The sequence below is a fragment of the Malania oleifera genome, chromosome 2 (genome assembly GCF_029873635.1).
Source record: "Malania oleifera isolate guangnan ecotype guangnan chromosome 2, ASM2987363v1, whole genome shotgun sequence".
Lineage (NCBI taxonomy): Eukaryota > Viridiplantae > Streptophyta > Magnoliopsida > Santalales > Ximeniaceae > Malania > Malania oleifera.
In genome coordinates this window covers 93,434,328-93,453,582 of record NC_080418.1, presented here as the reverse complement: position 1 = coordinate 93,453,582, position 19,255 = coordinate 93,434,328, and the positions used below count along the sequence as shown (strand labels likewise).

At 36.3% G+C, this 19,255-nt stretch overlaps 1 protein-coding gene across 3 annotated transcripts in view; it reads right to left on the bottom strand.

The window, feature by feature from the left end:
* Positions 1 to 19,255, bottom strand: part of LOC131149872 (uncharacterized) — a 72,226-nt gene that overhangs the window by 35,329 nt on the left and 17,642 nt on the right. For 2 of the 3 annotated variants that reach the window (XM_058100659.1, XM_058100660.1), the window contains exons 10-14: positions 15,510 to 15,652; positions 15,322 to 15,416; positions 15,137 to 15,215; positions 14,991 to 15,042; positions 14,826 to 14,906 (exon numbers count right to left, since the gene is read on the bottom strand). The exons of the other annotated variant lie outside the window; for it this stretch is intronic. In XM_058100659.1, coding sequence (XP_057956642.1) covers positions 14,826 to 14,906; positions 14,991 to 15,042; positions 15,137 to 15,215; positions 15,322 to 15,416; positions 15,510 to 15,652 — 450 coding nt within the window. The remainder of the gene's footprint in view (positions 1 to 14,825; positions 14,907 to 14,990; positions 15,043 to 15,136; positions 15,216 to 15,321; positions 15,417 to 15,509; positions 15,653 to 19,255) is intronic. 3 annotated transcript variants of the gene reach the window in all.

Below are 19,255 nucleotides of genomic sequence, written 5' to 3'. Positions count from 1 at the left end.
CATTTTCAGCACGTGACTGGCCATGATTCCATCTAATATCCAATGGAGACACCAGGCCTAGGCAAGAACTGTTTCGCAAAACCACCATTTGGAAGCAAGTTAGAAGCCAATTAAGAGTGAATATTTGTTAAAGCATAAGATACATATATTTCATAAAGCAACTGGAAAAAAAAAAAATTTCTTCCATTGACAGGCTCTTGACATTGGGTTGTACTTTACATTTTTTAAACTTCCTAGATTAAAACCATATCCGCCAACAAAATACAAGCTTAGTATCTCTAATCTTAGGTTGGGTGTGCTTTTAGAAGTAAGAATGCTCATTCCCTAAGAATGCCTATTCCCACTAAAAGTGAGAATGGACATTCCTTCCAAATTTGGGAGGAATGCTTATCCTCATCCAAAGTGTGAATCAAATTTGAGTGGGAGGGAAGGACCTCTCCAACTCCCTCGAACTGACGGAAACTTATGCATTTGGAGGACTGGAATCCAGTTCAGCCACCGCCCGTAAATCCCCACAAACACCTATGAATACTTGGATCTGCCACTGCTGGCACTGCATCAAATGATTGCAGAGGATGTTGATTCGTTTGCCACTGAAACTCACCTTGGAACCACGCAATCATTGCATCCTTGGTGAATGCCTCTGACAATATTGCCGGATGAATTTCAGCGGTTGCACTTGAGGATGATCTTGAGCTTGCGCCTCAGCATGAGATCATGAGCTTGCACTGGCATCATCAATGGTGCTCTGACATCATCTGATTCATCTCTTTTTCTTTTGTTCAAGTCTTGTTTTGTTCTTCGCTAGTCCTCTTGGTTAATTTTTCATAAAGCTGTCGTGATACTGTACCTGGATTTTTTAATTATTTTTTTTTAAATGCCAATGCAAAGAATAATATATAGCTTTTGCCTACAAGATTGCATTAGGAATGATCTTATTAAAATATTCATCGGTCTTATGACCCAAAAAAATAGTTTGTACCAACTTATTCTAGATATTGAAATATATATAATATAAATAAATTATATAATAATTTTCAGATGAGTTATTATAAAATTAAATTACTTAATCCAGGAATATTGTTTTATTCAAAAATATTGTTATTCCATTCCATCATTACAATCTTTTACACCAAACATGGGAACGGAAATGAGAATGGGAATATTCATTCCATTCCATTGTCATTCTATGTTTGCGACCAAACAATGGAAGGTGAATACCCATTCCATTCTTACTTAAATTCCATCCCATTCTTGCATTCTAAACCTAGCATAATATCTTCTTACCAACCTATAGTACATGTCAAAACAGGAGTCTCTCAAAAAACCTAATAAGTAGGGCTCTCCTTCAGTTTGAACCTGAAATTGTCAAGGAGCTGGGAAAGCAATCACAAGCTCATCAGACATTCTTAATCCCCTTACTTAAATATGAATTTCAATACTTTAAGATATAACTCTGTAAATGCATCCATAATCATATAGTGCATGAACACATTCTATTTTATGATCAATCACTTTATCTAAAGTTACCATCGCAAAACAATCAAATAGTATGCATTCAACACTTTTTCAACATAGCAGTTCCCAAGTGCAATTCTTATCTCAAGTCAGTGCCAATTTCCAGCTTGGCCAACTCAGCGACTTAACACAGAAATACCCTCTGGAGGTGGTTCCAGCTTTTTTGCATGATAACAATTAAATATATGCACAGAAGCTATGCCATAGCAAGTAAAACTATCATTCGACGAGATCAACATCAGTCACTTGCAATTTCTCAACTAAAACAAATATGAAACCATGATAACCTATGTGCAGCCATATCTGCTTAAAAATAACAACCTTAAATCTTTCCTTCTTAGGATTCAATTCAATGCAAGTTTATAACCCTTTTTCTTAGGCAAATTTCCGTTTTATCCAAAATCCCTAGATGAATAACTGCAATTAGGAACACCTATCTTTTTCAGCTTCTCCAAGTCATTTTAAGTTTCCTCCAAAAATTTAGGTTTACGGCAGTTGGTAAGGTATATTTTGCTATTGGTGGTATGCTCATTGCTGGAAACAGAGAAGAACAGCAGCCACTGCAGTGTTGCCAGCTGTGTACCAGCGATCTGCTCCTGGCGTGCAGTCCTACCAGGTGTCTGCTGCTGGTCTGCGGTGCCTGCCAGATGTTTGCTGCTGGTTTGAGGTGCTGCCAGGTGGCTTTTGCTGGCCAGTAGAGCTGCTAGGTGTCACATCTGGTTTCAGAATGCCCCTCTTTTTTTTTCCTTGCACCTAGTTGTGTTTTTCTTGAAAGCAAAAGAAATTCATTAATAGGAATAAAATTCACAATGGGGAGAAAAGGCATCTTCCCAAAATATCTGGAACAAACCAGAGAAAAACTAAAACATTAAAAACAATCAGACCGACCAATTCCTCCAATCCCTATTTAAATCCTGAAAGATAGCTTCTCTTAAATTCAAAACCCAATACACCATAAAGAAGTCAAGAACTGAATCTTTTCCCACACCAAACACAAATTCAACTTCTTTCTATAAAAATCCGTACATTTCGTTTCAACCAAAGACCCCATCAAACTGCATACTTACTACACTTCCATAGAGCTGCCCTTTCCTTCCTTCTTCCAAAGCCCGCAAAAGAAGTGATCAACATATCTTCCACTGAATAAGGGCAGACCCAACTCTCTTCCATAACTCCGAACAATTTATTCCAATCCTCCTCGCAAAATCACAATGCAAAAAGAGGTGACAGACTGTTTCAGAATTCCTATAACAGAGCATGCAAAAACACCTGGAGAGAGAGCCTTCAAAGGTCTCCAAATCTGCAGCAAGTCATTCGTATTAATTTTGTTAAGTACAACCAACCAAGTAAACGCTTTAACTTTTAGGGGAACTCTAACCTTCTAAATAACTAAATAAAGAGGAAAGGGATAATTTGAATAGGTCAAAAATTCAAAGTATGATTTACAAGAAAACACCCCCAAATGATCTAGACACCAAGAAAGAACATCCCTACCTGAGGATAATTTGCAATTGTTCAATAAGGAGAACAAAGAAGACAACTTCACCATCTCCCTACTCCCTATCATTCAGAGGTATCCTGAAATGAAGATTCCAAGTAACTGGAAAGCCCCTCCCATTATCAAACAAAGAAAAAAAATAACTTTGTCTGGCTCCGAGCATAATCTAAAAAGATGCAGAAAGAAATGGAAAAGGAATTGTTCCGAACCATGGGTCTTCCCAAAACGAATCCGGGATCCCCTCCCCACTACAAAAATAGTTTGAGGGGTAAAAATAAAGTAAATATAGGAAATAGACCTCCACGGACTCCCCAAAGAACATCTCAAGCTAGCATTGGCATCCCACTCATTCTCATCCAACCCAAACTTATGGTGAATAACTCCATGCCATAGAGAATTATCTTCCAAGGGGAAGCGCCACAACCATTTAGCTAAAATAGCAGTGTTTTTAGAAATCAAGTTACCAAGATCCAACCCCCCTCCCCCTCATTTTTAGACTCACTATCCTCTGCCCAATTTAATAAATGTTCCCTACAACCCCCCAAACCAAACCACAAAAATCCCTCATAATTCTCTCAAGCTTGCTCACAACTCCTACTGGTATTCTAAAAACAGATAAAAAGTACAAAGGGATACTAAAGAGACAAGCCTAGATAAGTGTAATTCTATTGCCAAACGAGAAAAGGGCACCCTTCCACCCGACTAATCTCTTCATAATCCTCTCCACCACTAGATTTCAAAAATCCGCCCCTCCAGGATTCCCACCGAATGGAACCCCTATACAAGTTAGGGGCTATTTTGATAAACCACACCCTGCATCTGCTGCCCAAACTCTACTCCTCGTCGTGGACATTTAAGGCTGCCACTTTTCTCCATATTAATCTTAAGCCCAAAAACTCTCCAAAAACATTAAGAATACCCAAAATTCTTCTAAATGAAAGATTATGGTCATCAAGAAAGAAAATGGCATCATTAGGAAATTGAAAATGAAAGACTACCACGCCCTCATTCCCCACATCAAATCACTTAACCAACCCTCTATCACTATCCTACTTAAAACATTAGCTACAAACAAAAAGGGGGATAACGGGTCACCTTGTCTAATGCCTCTCGAAGCAGTAAACCAAGATTTAGGTGCACCATTAACAATAACTGAAAACCAAACATTAGATTGGTAGCCCCTAATCCACCAACGTCTTGCTCCCCAAAACCATTCTGCACGAATACCTTATCCACAAAATGAAAAAATTCCAACTCACCCTGCCATAAGCTTTCTCGAAATCTACTTTAAAAATAAGCACCCTCTTCTTATTCCTACGAACCTATTAGCTAAGACTTTAGTGATAATACACACTAGAGACAAAGTCTAAAGTCCTCCACCTTAGAAGATCTAGCTTTCTTAGGCACTACAGCTCTAGAGTTGATACTCTTGCTTAAAATCCTGTTCCCATAAAACTCACTGAAAACTTTCATCAAATCAGCCTTAAGCATTTCGCAACAATCTTAAAATAATGCCATGCTAAACCCATCCGAACCTGAAGCCTTATCTCTAACTCATTTCTTCCTCATCAAAAGGTCTCTCAAGCCAAAGCAATTGATCAGCAGAGTTAGGATCCTAATCTAAACCCTCAATCATAGATCTATTAAGTCTAAATACAAATTGCAAAAGATGTTAGTAATAATAGGAGATATCAAATGCTGGTCATTAGTAGTCCTCCCATCCCCCAACTCTAGCTCCCTAATCAAAGTCTTCTCTTACTTCCATTGGCTAATCTATGGGGAAACAAAAAAAAAAAAGGAATTACAATCACCATCTTTCACCCACTTAAATTTAGTCTTTTGTCTCCAACTCCTCATTTCCTGGAAGATCACATCTTCTAACTCGTTTTTAATAGAGGCTCTTCTAGCCTTCTCACTGTCCGACAACATTACCTCCTCCTCCTTACTATCCAGACCTACTGATTCACTCAAAATACTATATTTTCTAAGCCTACAATCACCAAACTCCCCCTTACTACAAACTTTTAGTTTTTCCTTCAGCCTTTTAACTTCCTCGCAAATATAAAACAATCCCAACCACTCTCCATATCCTCTCCACACAAATCCCTAACCAAAGGCTTAAAAGTTGCATGCTTAAGTCAAATGTTCTCAAACTTGAAACGAGTAGGGCCCCACAACACTTTACTAGACTCTAGAAAAATTGGGAAAGTGATCAGAAGTAGTCTTATGAAGAGCCAAATGAGATAGATTAGGAAACTCATCTTCCCACTCACTGCAGAACAAAAATCTACCCAATCTACTAGCTACCACTTTATCCCCCCCTAACTAACCAAGTGAACGAAGCTTTTTCCTAAGGAAGATCTCTCAACTTACAACCCCTAACAAAAATATCAAATTGAGCATACTTGCAGTAGTTCTACTTCCCCCCTTTCTTCTCTTAAGAAATCTAACTGCATTGAAATCACATCCCATGATCCACATAGAGAGTAAAAGCCAAAATAAAGCTGAGCTCATCCCAAAATGAATTCCCCAAGGTAAACCTAGAAGAATCGTAAACTGAAGAGACCCACCACTAACCACTCCCTCTAAAATCGAATAAAACCAACAAGGAAAAAAACCTCATCAACATATCCACTTTCAAAATAAAGCACAAATCCCATAAGACAAGAATGCCCCTTGATGCAACTCTTGAAGGCAAAAATTCCCATTCCCTATTACGCCACCTCAAATACCCCCACTCTTGTGCTATTTATGTTTTAGCATTACCCTCTTAATTTCCTCTCATCTAAGTCCTTCATACCACTATAGATGGAATGGAACTTCAATATCAATTAACATAACTTAATTAATGACATGGTTGCAAATTTATCAAAGTAATTTAAATTTACTTTGGCCTAAAGGGTATGGTTATCTCAATTCCCTCCTCCTTAGGAAATTCCATCCTCGAAATTTCCAATATTTCATCCAACCTTAGGTTGTAAACAAATGAGGATATCTTTCAGCCATGTCGATTTCTTATTCCCAAGTTGCTTCCTTTACACCATGTTGTTGCCATAATACTTTGACCAAGGGAATAACCTTTTTCCTTAAGACACTCTTATTCCTTTCAAAAATCTGGATAGGATTTTCTCCATAACTGGCATCCTCCCTTAACGAAATATTGGATCATTCAAGAATATGACTCTGATCTCATTCATACTTTTGAAGCTCTGAGACATGGAAAACACCATGATTATGAGCTAACTAAGACAACAACATTAATTTATATGCTACTTCTTCAACTCATTTGACAATTTGAAACAGCCACATAATGAGGTTATAGTTTACCCCTCTTCCCAAATCAAGAAATCCCTTTTCAAGGTGATACCCTTAAGAATACAAATTCTCCAATTTCAAATTCAAGTGGCCTTCTTCTTTAATTAGCATAACTCTTTTGTCAGCTTTGGGCTGCAAGGATATGATGGCTTACTTGCTTAATCTTCTTAGTAGTTTCTTGAATCAAATCTGGACAAAGCATTTGATTTTCTCCAATTTCGACCCAACACACCAGTGATCTACAAAGTCTCCCATATTAAGCTTCATATGGTGTCATATTTATACTTGACTGGAAACTACTATTGTATAAAAATTCTACTAAGGGTATATGCTCACTACAATCAAGCGGCTTTGATAATCAAATGGATGTTCATATTACTTCCAATCAAGTTTTCCATGACAAGACAAAACATACCGAGATTGATTGTCATTTTGTTCAGTAAAACCGTACAAAAGCTCATTAAACAACCCTTTATATGAAGTCAAAATATCAAGGATGATATATTTAAGAGATATTTAGAGGGTATCAAGATTAAAGTCATTTGTAACAAGCCTTGAGCATATAGCATATACAAGCACTAAAATTTCAATCTTGATGGAAATTTCGACAAAAAATTTGATTTTTATAACAATTCCAATTTATACTTAAAGAAACACCAGAAACTTGTAATAAATTTTGAAAATTATGAATGAAAGATGAGGAAACATTAAAATATGTGATTGTGAATAATTTAGAAACAAAATAAAAAGACCTCAAATTTTTCTAGAATTTACATTCCCAAACATTTCATCAAATACAATCAAATTTTCAAAAAAAAAAACAAAAATGAACCATGATTTCATTTTAAACCTTCTCGAACTATGAAATTTCAAGCAAATACTTTATAAAAATTACTTAAATTTATGACCACATATATAGATCCTCCTATTTGAGTGTTACAAGTTAGCATGTTAGTAAGGCCGCAAGGGTATGAACATAATTTATTATACATAGAGTTTGTTATAAATAGAAAAGGAGACCTCCTTGAGCAGTGTCCGACTATTGTACTATTTGAACAATTACGTTAATACATGTGATTATCAAGGTTACAAGTCTCAATTTCAACTAAAATTTCAAGGATTTCAAAGTACAAAACTTCTATGTGAAATTTCAATTGTGATGTCAATAACTATGATTTTAAAAAATGATAGAAATTAGTACTAAAGCATGGAAATTTTTTATGAAACCTTAGAAACTACTAATAGATATAATAATGCAAGACTTACATCTAAAATATTATAAATAAAGCACACTAATGACAAGCATGCAGTGTATAAGGCGCAATGTGTATTGAAGGTTTTTTGAGAAGAAGAATAACCATTCGTATTGAATTTCAAGAGACACGATTACAAGATAAATAGTAGAGGAAGGCCACCAAATTAGGAAAGCCACAAAATCAGCAAATCAAATCAGCATATCTCTAGGCTAGAAAACAGGAAACAAAAACTACTAGAATCCGAAATAGTAAAGTTGGAGCGTAGATATCTATCATGCCCAACTTGCTTACAGAGCTCAAAACTAGGTCTGAAAAGTCTTTTGGTGAAGATATCGACTATTTGTTGAGTAGTAGGAACAAAAGGCATGCAAACAGCTCCACTATCAATCTTCGCTTTTATGAAGTGCCTGTCAATCTCTACATGCTTCGTGCGATCATGTTGTACTGGATTTTGAGCAATACTTATGGCAGCTTTGTTGTCACAATAGAACTTCATTGGCATATTCACCGGCATCCGCAGCTCTTCAAGAATTCTCTTCAACCATAGCATCTCACAAACTCCATTAGCCATAGCCCTATATTCTGCCTCAGCACTGCTCCTTGCAACCACATTCTGTTTCTTGCTTCGCCATGTGACCATATTTCCCTAGACATAAGTACAATATCCTAACATGGATCTCCTGTCAATAACTGAGCCGACCCAATCTGCATCAGTGAATGCCTTTATGTTCTGTTGTGTGGTCTTCTGGAAGAGTAAACTCTTGCCTGGTGTACTTTTCAAGTATCTGAGAATCCGATAAACTGCTTCAAGATGTTTCTCGTAGGGTGAATGCATAAACTGGCTTACCAAACTCATAGCAAAAGCAATATCGAGTTGTGTATGTGATAAAGTAAATTAACTTTCCCACCAATTTTTGATACCGAGATGTATTCACCGAATCACCTTCCTTGTCATCTCCAAGTTTTTGATTGGGATCTACTAGAGTGTCTGCTAGCCTACAACTGCTCATCCCAATCTCCTTAAGGAGGTCAAGGGCATACTTTCGTTGGGAGACAACAATACCTTTCTTTGACCGAGCAACCTCCATTCCAAGGAAATACCTCAGAGATCCTATGTCCTTGATCTCAAATGCTGATGAGAGGGAAGTCTTCAATCGGTTTATCTCAAATATGTCATCTCCAATGAGAATTATATCGTCTGCATACACAATCAGTATCACTATCTTCCCATCCTGTGAATGTCTTATAAACATCGTATGATCACCTTGCCCTTGAGTATACTCTGACTTTTAACAAACTGAGTGAATTTCTCAAACCAAGCTCTTGGTGACTATTTAACCCATATAAAGACTTTTCCAGTTTACACACCTTTGAGCCAAACTTTTCACCAAATCCTGAAGGTGCATCCATGTACATTTGTTCCTCCAGGTCTCCATTGAGAAATGCATTTTTTACGTTCAACTGTTGTAGAGGCCAGTCACGATTAGCTGCAAGTGACAAGAACTCTCACAGAGTTTAGCTTTGCGACTGGGGCGAATGTCTCCAAGTAATCAATGCCATAGGTCTGAGTGAATCGCTTGGCGACCAATAGAGCTTTATACCGTTCTAGAGAACCATCATAGTTATACTTGACTGTAAACACACACTTGCAACCTATAGTTGTCTTTCCTCTTGGTAGATCAACTAACTCCCATGTGCCATTTTTTTCAAGAGCTTTCATCTCCTCGAAGACAGCCTCCTTCCACTCAGGAACTTTCAGAGCATCTTGCACAGTGTTAGGAATCTCCATACAAGACAATTGTGAGGTAAAAGCACAAAAAATAGGTGAGACTTTCATATGACACATAATTGGAAAATGGATGTTGGGTGCAAGACCTCACACTCTTCCGGACAGCAAAGGGAAGTTCAGAATCATCAAACTCAAGATTGGAACCAGACCCAGGTTCAGAACTAGAGGACTCAGAACTCAAAGATGAAATGGACTGAACATGAGGTAAAGGCTCGGTGCGAACATTACCTAGAGGGTTTATGGATTCTGGACAATGTAAAGGATTGGAAGACCCTTTCTTTCGAGTTTTCCTTTGTCGCGAGTAGACAATGTCAAATGCTACCAACGCCGTGGTGTGTTTTTCTATTTCTCCTTTGTTAGTCATTATAGGATCATGAACATCATGAGATGGCACTGTAGGAAGACCTACCTTTTCAGTATCTAAAAACTCGACTCACTTTCTCCTAGCATAATAAAGCTTGGGTTTTGAGGTTGAATAATCAAAGTCGTAGAAGGATCATTTTGCGAATCTTCAGTTTGGAAAAAATCATGAAACACAACCGAATCTTTGTTTTGGTTCGCCCCCCTGAACAAAAGCGGTACAACCAAATATCTTTAGTGGTAAAGAAGAAGAAAGCTGATTTGTTGGATAAAACTTATGAAAAACATCAAAAGGTGTTTCAAAGCTTAAAACCTTATTAGGCGTTCTATTTATGAGAAATGTAGCAGTAAGAATGGTTTCACGCCAAAGATATTTAGGTGCCTGATTGGTAAAAAGGAATGCCCAAGCTACTTCCAATAAGTGTTTGTTTTTTTCTTTCAACCAAACCATTTTGTTGCGAAGTGTCGACACAAGAGCTTTGATGAACAATTCCTTTTTCAAGAAAAAATTGACCCAAAATTTTTTTGAAATATTCTCAACCATTATCACTCCGCAATATTTGAATATTTTTTTGAAATTGTGTTTCTACCATTGTGTAAAATTTTTTGAAAATTGTTTCCACTTCAAATTTTTCCTTCATCAAATAAAGCCAACTTAATCTCGTGTGATCATCAATAAAGGTTACAAACCATTTTTTGCCAGAATACGTAGATGTTCTACATGGGCCCCAGATATCACTATGAATAACAGTAAATGGTGTAGTTGGTTTGTAGGGTTGGGTGGAAAAGGATGCACGATGATGTTTAGCAAACTGACAAACTTCACATTGAAAAAAAGACGGACTTTTATTCCGAAAAAATTGGGAAACGAGTATTTTAAATATTGAAAACTAGGATGGCCTAACCTATAATGACATAACATGATATCATTATCTTTGAAAACAAAAACAAAATTTAAGCAAGTACTTTGACATTGTTTACTTGAGTTAGGTCTATAGTCAAAATAATAGAGTCCATCTTTTTCCTTAGAACTACTAATCATCCTCTCCATGGTCAATTCCTGAAACTCACAATAAGAGTAGAAATTAGCTTGACATTGATGATCAAAGGTAACTTTACTGATGGACAACAAATTGCAAGACAAATTGGGAACGTGGAGCACATCATAGAGAGTTAACAACGAAGTGAGTTTGATAGTTCCTATCCCGGCAATTACCGAGAGTGAACCATCTGCAATTTTGAACTTTTTATTGCCTACACACGGACTATAGGATGAGAACAATTTGGAGCAACCAGTCATATGATCAATTGCGCCAGAATCAATTATCCAACAATAAACAAAGTTAGGAATAAAACCTAAAGACGCAGTAGCAAGAGAGTTACCATTTTGTACCAAAGAACAAGACGGAGTTAAGGACAGTTTTGGAGATTTAAACAATTTGTACAGGTGATCTAATTGCTCCTTGGTAAAAGGGACTGCATCCGAGTTGGTAGAAGGCTCCTGAGTCTCTTCAGCAGTGGCTTGGTAGCTGTGACTGTCACGTTTGGATTTTGGCTTCCAATTTGCTAGTTTACCATGAAGCTACCAACATGTCTCCTTCGTATGCCACGGTTTTTTGCAATGTTCACACCACGGTTTCTTATGCCCGTCGTTGTCAGAATCAACACCACTTGACACAAGAGCAAAGCTCTCAGGTTCCAGATTAAAACCAGGTCGTGTTGCGCAACATGATTTTTCTCCTTGACTCCACACGTCTAACTTCATAAACAACTTCCCGAATAGAGGGCAATGGCTTCCTACCGAGAATGCGGCATCGGACTTCGCCCAAACTCTGATTAAGGCTGGCTAAAAACATGTAAACCCTGTCGTTTTCCTCTCTCTTCTTGTCGTGAGCGAGGTCGTTCGAATTCTCCCAAACATCATCATTACACTGATCAAGTTCCTGCCATAACATTACCAATTCGTTGTAATAAGTACTAACATCGCAATCATTCTGATTGGATCTCCAGAGTCAAGTTTTCAACTCAAATATTTTTGAAGAATTCTCCAGGTCCGAATAAAGATCTCGAACAGCCTCCCAGACATCTTTTGCAATAGGAAGAAATAGGTGATGTTTTCCAATGGTAGGTTTCATGGAATTGTTGAGCCAAGCAATAATTAGAAAATTTTCAAACTGCCATTTTTTTAGATTAGGGTCACCAGCAGCAGGTTTCGATATTTCGCCAGTCAAATGCCCCATTTGGCCTCTGCTATCAATCACCAATTTTACGAACTGAGCCCACTCGAGATAGTTGTGCCCATTGAGTTTTGTAACCATGAGATAAAGGGCTGAATTCTATGAATAGTAATCGGCAAATACAAGCTTGGGAGGAATAGTGGGATTGGGCGGAATGGTTTCGGTAGTACCGGAGGAGCCGGTAGGATTTCTTTGGGCACCAGTCATCGCCAACTTATACGACATCATCAAAAAAAAGAACAATATAGAAAAAGATCATGAGGCTTTGATACCATGAAGGTTTTTTGAGAAGAAGAATAACCATTCTTATTGAATTTCAAGAGACACAATTACAAGATAAATGGTAAAGGAAGGCCACCAAATTAGGAAGGCCAAAAAATCAGCAAATCAAACCACCATAAAATCAGCAGATCTCTAGGCTAGAAAATGCAAAAAAAAAATAGAATTTCCTAATTTATTCACTAGAAATCCAACATGTACAATACAATAATCATAATAAACATGTTTTCAGTTAATATAAATAGCATTCATAAATCAGTTAAATACTAGAAATTATGCAAATGTAGTTACTTTTTACATAAAAGGTCAAATAAAATGTTGCATTAATATCTAAGTTCAATTTTGCATAAATTTTTAAAATTCTAAAAGTTATATCCTTCTTGTTAGTCTATATTTTCAATGAAATAGAAGACTAATTAAGAGAAATTTCAATTTGGGGTTTTGAATCTCAAATTTCAATTTCAAGGAAATCTTGTTCCTGTTAATTTTCAAAAAAAAAAATCATTGTAATTTCAATATTTTGATAAATTTCAGATGATTCGTGGAAATTTGAACGAAAATTACATAAGATGAAATTGACAATCACTTAGATTTCTGGGGTGGTGGAAAGTGGAAATTTTGACAACTCGTGGAATCTAAGACCATGGTGATGATCATATCACCCATGCGCCACGAGAATTACCACCTACTAGGCCAAATCAGCACTATAGTGGTTGGTTCTTCAGTAAGGTGTTTGAGGTGGTTCTTGCATACAAGTAATGGGAGAACCAAAGGAAGTTGAGAGCGATTTTACAGTCCCTAGGAGCTAAAGGATGACATATGAAGTGGAGTACAAAGGAAGTGTAAAGATGATAAAAGGATGAAGCAAGGTTAAAGGGAGAGAGAGAGAAAGAGAGAGAGAGACTCTCCTGTAAGAGTGGGATAAACATCTCAAAATTAGGTAAGGAATAGGTAATGCCACTAAATATTTCAGCTAATAAGAATAGAATGATGACCGGATATGGATAAGAAGATGATGAGTAATGCTTCTTGAAGGATTAGGAAAAAGAATTCCATGTGTCCAAAGAAGGTGCGTATGTACTATTTGAGCTCAATAACAAAGCTTACGTGGCCATTGGTTTAGGCTATCTTATAGAATTCCAAAGACTCTGGCCTCCAGAATCTTGGAAGCCACATATGACAGGCCACAAAAATCTAACAATGCAGACATTTGGGATTCATTACAAATTCAAGTTTAGCTTATATTAGTTTAGTTTTCTGATAAAAAAGTGACACTATCATCTTATTTGATAAAGTTCAATAAAATTTTGTGAGAATTCACTCACCTTTGTATATGGGACATCTGCTCTTCTCCCATGCCTTCGTCTTCTTCTTCTCCTATCTTTATGTTACTGTTTGTAGCCAATTAACAGATCCAGTTTCAGCTTGCTATTCTGTAGTTTGTACCTAGCCTAAACTCACTTTCTGAAGCTTTCCTCTGGCTTCAAGCTTTTAAATCGACACACAAACCTCAGTAGCAGTCTTTAGGTAAAAAATTCTGCAAGCTGCAACTTATGGAAGCAAACTAAATTAACCGCTTTCCTTCCACAAGCCCAAGCAGTTCCATTTTAAGTTTTAACCTCTAGAATATCTCCACAAATTCAACATAGATCCGTTGAAGCCATAGCTCTAGTTTTCTAAACTTGTGCAATATTTTACAGCAGCAACAAAAATTCTAGAAGATATGAAGCATTTCTCGAGATCAGCATCATTTATTGTGCAAAGCATTGCTTACTTCACTCCCAAAAAACTTAAATAGCCATTGCTATCATGGTATAACAAAGCGCAGAGCAACTTGATTCAACTTCTCACAATTCAAATATCTGTGTTCTTGCAACTTGCCAGTAATATTCATTTCTATCACCTTATTTTCTGATTCAATATTTGACAAATCAAAATAACTCCCAAGTATTTGTTCGAGTTAATTTAAATCCATAAATAAATTATTTTTTACCATCTATTTGATTTTGAATGAATAGATTTTTTTCCACAAAATTACAACAGATTTTAGCTTTCTATACAAGTCTCAATCTGTATATTTACAGAATAAACCTCCTATTTTTTTTCTATTTTTGGGCTTCTTTTCTTACAGATATGTTCTTCACATCATTTCTTCATTCTTATACATCAAACAGGCTTCCAACTGGGTCCTCAGTATCTCAGCAAACAAACACAAAACAATTATTGACAATGTAATTCAAACAAATGCATTTCCAATGATAAGAAAAAAGTAAATTTCATGGGACTAATGGGCTCTCTCATAGAAATGCCACTGTACCTAAAATTTTCTAAATGAGTTACTAAACCAAAACCAAGCATTCCAATTTACTGAATTTATGAGTCCAGAAAATAGTTTTGCTCTAAAATTTAAGAGTAAGACCTCAACAATTCAAGGGTGTTAAAATTAACTTTACAAATGAAAAGAGTATTTCTTTCATAAAATTCAATAGAAAAATAACTACAATATTTATAATGGTTTTTAAAAAATTGACAATGCTAATGAGAACATCCAATTTAGTTTCATGATCTCTCACCTTAGAAGAAGGAAGGTGTAAAGGACAACCAAGCAGTGCATCTATTCCTTCAAGAGACCCCTGATTTGCCAATCTTTCAATCTAACAAACAATTGGCAAACAATTCCTTCCATTATTCCATATCTTTTAGAAATTTGTTCAAATATTCAATGAATTCACACTTACGACAGATAGTAAATGAAAGTTAGCAGGAAGAGTTTTTAAAGACAAAGCAGACCTGGGAAAGAAAAAAGAAAAAACAAAAGAAAAGCTTCAGCAGTAAATTTGGAAAATTGAATCCAGCACAAGAAAGAGAATTGCCAAAACATTACTGCAATGAAGAAGAAGCTAGGGGCAAGATGTTCAGACATATTGGAGATATATCACCATCCAAATTCATCCACAGTTCACCTACAAAAAGAACAAAAATGAAAATTAAACTTATCCCTTCTTTTGACTTCCTTTTGCAACTTTGAACTTGGGTTTATTTAAGTGGGAAGGCAGCAGCAGAGCTCACCTTCTAAATCAAAATAAGACTCCTGAATAGGCAATTGTCCACATTCAAGTTCAGTCAAAAACATTGATTCGAACTCTCCGACATGTTTGCCAATCCTATTAAATGCAGCTAAATGTTTCACAGAGCACAAATTCATATCAAATGGCAACAAGTGTGATCCTATACATAACAGGTTTAGATTATGTCACCATTCTATTATTCTCGATTGCAAAGTTCTAGACTCCAACACAGTGACCAGCTCATCATAAAACAGGATCAATAGGAGGGGCAACTGTTTGCACGATTCCAGCACCATTTTCAAAAGTTCCAAAGCTTCATCGCTGTTCAATTTCTGTATTTGAAATATTTTTTCAAAAAAAATGCAGATGGTGAATGCACATCATAATGTCCAAAATCTGGATTGAAACAAGAGGCCAAGCGTATGTGAAAATCCTCAGCACAATGGAACTTATTTTCATTTGTTAAAATGTAATATAACAAAGCATGAATTAGTCACATTGTAGAATGAGTCAACCAAGCAAAAAAAAATAATATTAAATTCAGATGATCTTGAATAGCACTTGTGGAATACATCATAAAGAAGGTAATTTTTCAGAAATTTTACAAGGTAGTAAAGAAGGAAAAACACAGGCATGGGGCAATGGTATGAAGACACGACATAGATATGCAGAAGATCCTATACATTTAGACATATAAAAAGAAATATCTTTATTTACACATTTACTCGAACATGTAAAAACACACATAAAGACACACATGCTCACTCCAAGGAACCCTGCACTCCCAAAATAACCATTTTCCCACTAGAACAATATTAATGGACACCAGGTTGGCAAGACCCAAATGCCCCCACAATTTTAGACCAAAACACCAGCTCCAAACTAACCAAATTGTGCCTTCTATTCCTCGCAACTCCCAATAGACCAAAGGGGACACCTTATCATTAGCCACCCCCATGAGAAATGCCCATAAAGAATCATGCTTATATAATCACATACCAGATCTCGCTATTTTCTAAACATCTTAGTCATTGCGATACTTTCTTGGGGAAAAAAAAATAGGTTCTATTGGATTAGGAATGGGAAGAAAGAATGCAAGTTGGAATTTTCCTTGGCCTCAAATCCTTCCCATGGGTCAATTTTGGGAGGATCAATGCAATAGAGAAACTATATAATATTCATCATGCTCCTATTCTTAGTAGTTCCTTTCTTTTGCCATCGAAGGGAGGCTTCTTGGATTATATTATGGGGACCTGAATGGATGAAATATATTACCTGATTTTGTTGCTGAATGTTCTTGACTTTTTCACAATTCCTCCATGCTTAATAAAGAGGTCAGGACCTTAGATGTTCTTGGGAGTTTTTTCATGTTGATCTAACTTCTCAGTTTGATTTGAATTCTTAATGTTGGCCACTTTCTCTACACTATCTATCTTATTTGAAAAGTAAAGACCCCTTTAAAAATCAAGGCTTTCACGTGGTTTTGCAATCCTCATGGGATTAATACCAATGATCTATCAAAGAAGAGAAGGCCTAATAACACCTTACATCCAAATTTGCGCATTCTTTGCCATCAGAGCAATGAGACAACTAATACTTCTTTGATAGTCCTTTCTATTTGGTGTATTTGAAACAATCTGTTTGGGGTTTTGGGAAAAGCAGTGGATTTGCACTGTAGAAGGCTTCTTTCTTAACATTTGTGTGTTTTCCTTTTAAGGAGCACCCAGGTGATCCTAGACTCTTTTGTGAAAGAAAAAGGGCCAAGAAGCCAACCTGCAGAAATAAAAAATAAAATACAGACAAAAAATTAAAACTTAGTAAATCAAAGCTCTTTAAATGCACCTAATATGAGTTGAAAGAAAAAATCCTCTAATAAAAGAAGAAACCAAAATAGACCAGAAAACAATCAAAATAGAACCGCCCTCCAATCTCTTTGAGGATCCGAAGATGGCACACCTTTAAAACTGCTGCAAAACACCATAGAGAAGCTAGTATTGAGTCCTATCCTAAAGCAAAATACCAGAATTCATCATAAAACTGCAAAGATGTCACGAGTCCACAAGACTAAACCATCACCAATCTTCCCAAAACCTGTAAAAGAGATGTAATAATTTCTCCACGAATCCAGCCAAACCCAGTTCTCCCAAAATACAGCAAATAGCTATACCAGATCCCCCAAGAGAAAGGACAATGCAAAAATAGATGCGAAGCAGATTCTGAGCTATTAAACTACAAGAAACAAACATCTGGAGATTGTTGATGCTAATTTTATTAAGAACCAACCAAGCAAATGCCTTGATCTTGGAGAGGACTTTAGCTTTCCAAATAAAACAATGAAGGGGAAAGAATTCAAAAGAATTGGTTAAATGCTCAAAGAAAGACTTTGAAGAATAGACACCTGCAGAATCCAAACCTCAACTCCTACTATCCCTCTCACATGAGAACTGACAGCCCTTCAACACAACCAACCAAGAAAAGGGTTCGTCCAACTCCCTATCATTTAGAGGCCTATGGAATTGAAAATCTCCAAAACAAAAAATTAATAATAAAAAATTAAAAAAAAAAAAATTTAAATGGTGCACTGCTTGTCTGGTTGTGACATATCATGGAGCTATAAATTTCTGTGTACATGATGTTTCATAGAGCAACCAAAGCTGTGTCTATGTGAAAGCTTCTCCCAAGACAAAAAAACAAACTCCATGTTTATTGCCTAAATGAGAAGTGTTTCAAATTTGACCAATAATATAGGTACCCTCTATGCGTATTATAGTACCCTCTCAAGGGTATGTCAGAGGAACACAATATCTTCCAACCAAGAGTTCTAATGTTTAGATGATTAAGAGGTAACAAGCAGATAACTCCTCATCAATATTTTGTATCAATGAGTTTTTGTAGATGACTTGGATCAATTTGTCAAGAAATGTTTGAATTTCTTAATGTACTCACTCAACTCTACTAAGAAATGAAAGCTTAGTTTAGCATTTGTATTAAATTTTTTGTTATTTAATAATGCACTTGAAATTGTTCAAATGAGCTTCAGTCTTCTCACTTGCCAAAGGGATTATTCATTGGGCATGCATAATGGAGTAGCTAAAGAGAAAAATAGCTTACTTCTTATAGCACAATCTATACTTTTTCATATGCATGTTCCTAAAATTTTATGTACTAATGCTCTCCTTTAAACCTGCTTTTTGCTTACAAAATGTCATCTAGTGCTATAGGGGCAAATTTCATTCTCCATCATGTACTAGAAACATCCATGTAATCTGTTGTACCTCGTGTCTTTGGGTACTCATGCTTCATTCATGTTCCATATAATGGTTAGGACAAGGTTTCTCCTCGTGTTGTTAAATGTCTTTGTTCGGTACTCGACATCTTAGAAAGGATATAGATGCTATGATCCCCATATCCACAGGAACTATGTCAACACATTTAGGGTCGGGACCTCCTGTTTTCTCATTCCCTCTTAGGTGTTAATCCTTGTATTCCTATCCTTATTCCTCTAAAGAGAACTCCCACTCCTTTTGCCAATCCATTTGTTAAATCAAAGAAACAATTGAGGGTTTATAAATGTTGGAGCACATGCAAACATCACTGCCACAATGTAGTTGCCTCTTCCAATCTTCACTGTCTCAACTTCTGGCTATAGAAGTCCACAAGCAAGATAATTTATTGCCCATTGTTTCATTCTTCCTTTTATTAGAAGGCCTGGAACAAATTGTTTGGTTCCCTTATGGAGTAATAGGTCTACCCTTCCTCTTTAAAGAAAAGGGATTGCGGAGAAATGCTATGTTTGTAGGGATCTATTAGGATTCCCAAATCAATTCAGACTTTCTATTTAATGATAGGATTCATAAATCAATTGGGATTTCTAATTAATAAATTATGATTCCCAATGAATTCTATTTAATGCTAGGATTATTTAATGTTGGGAT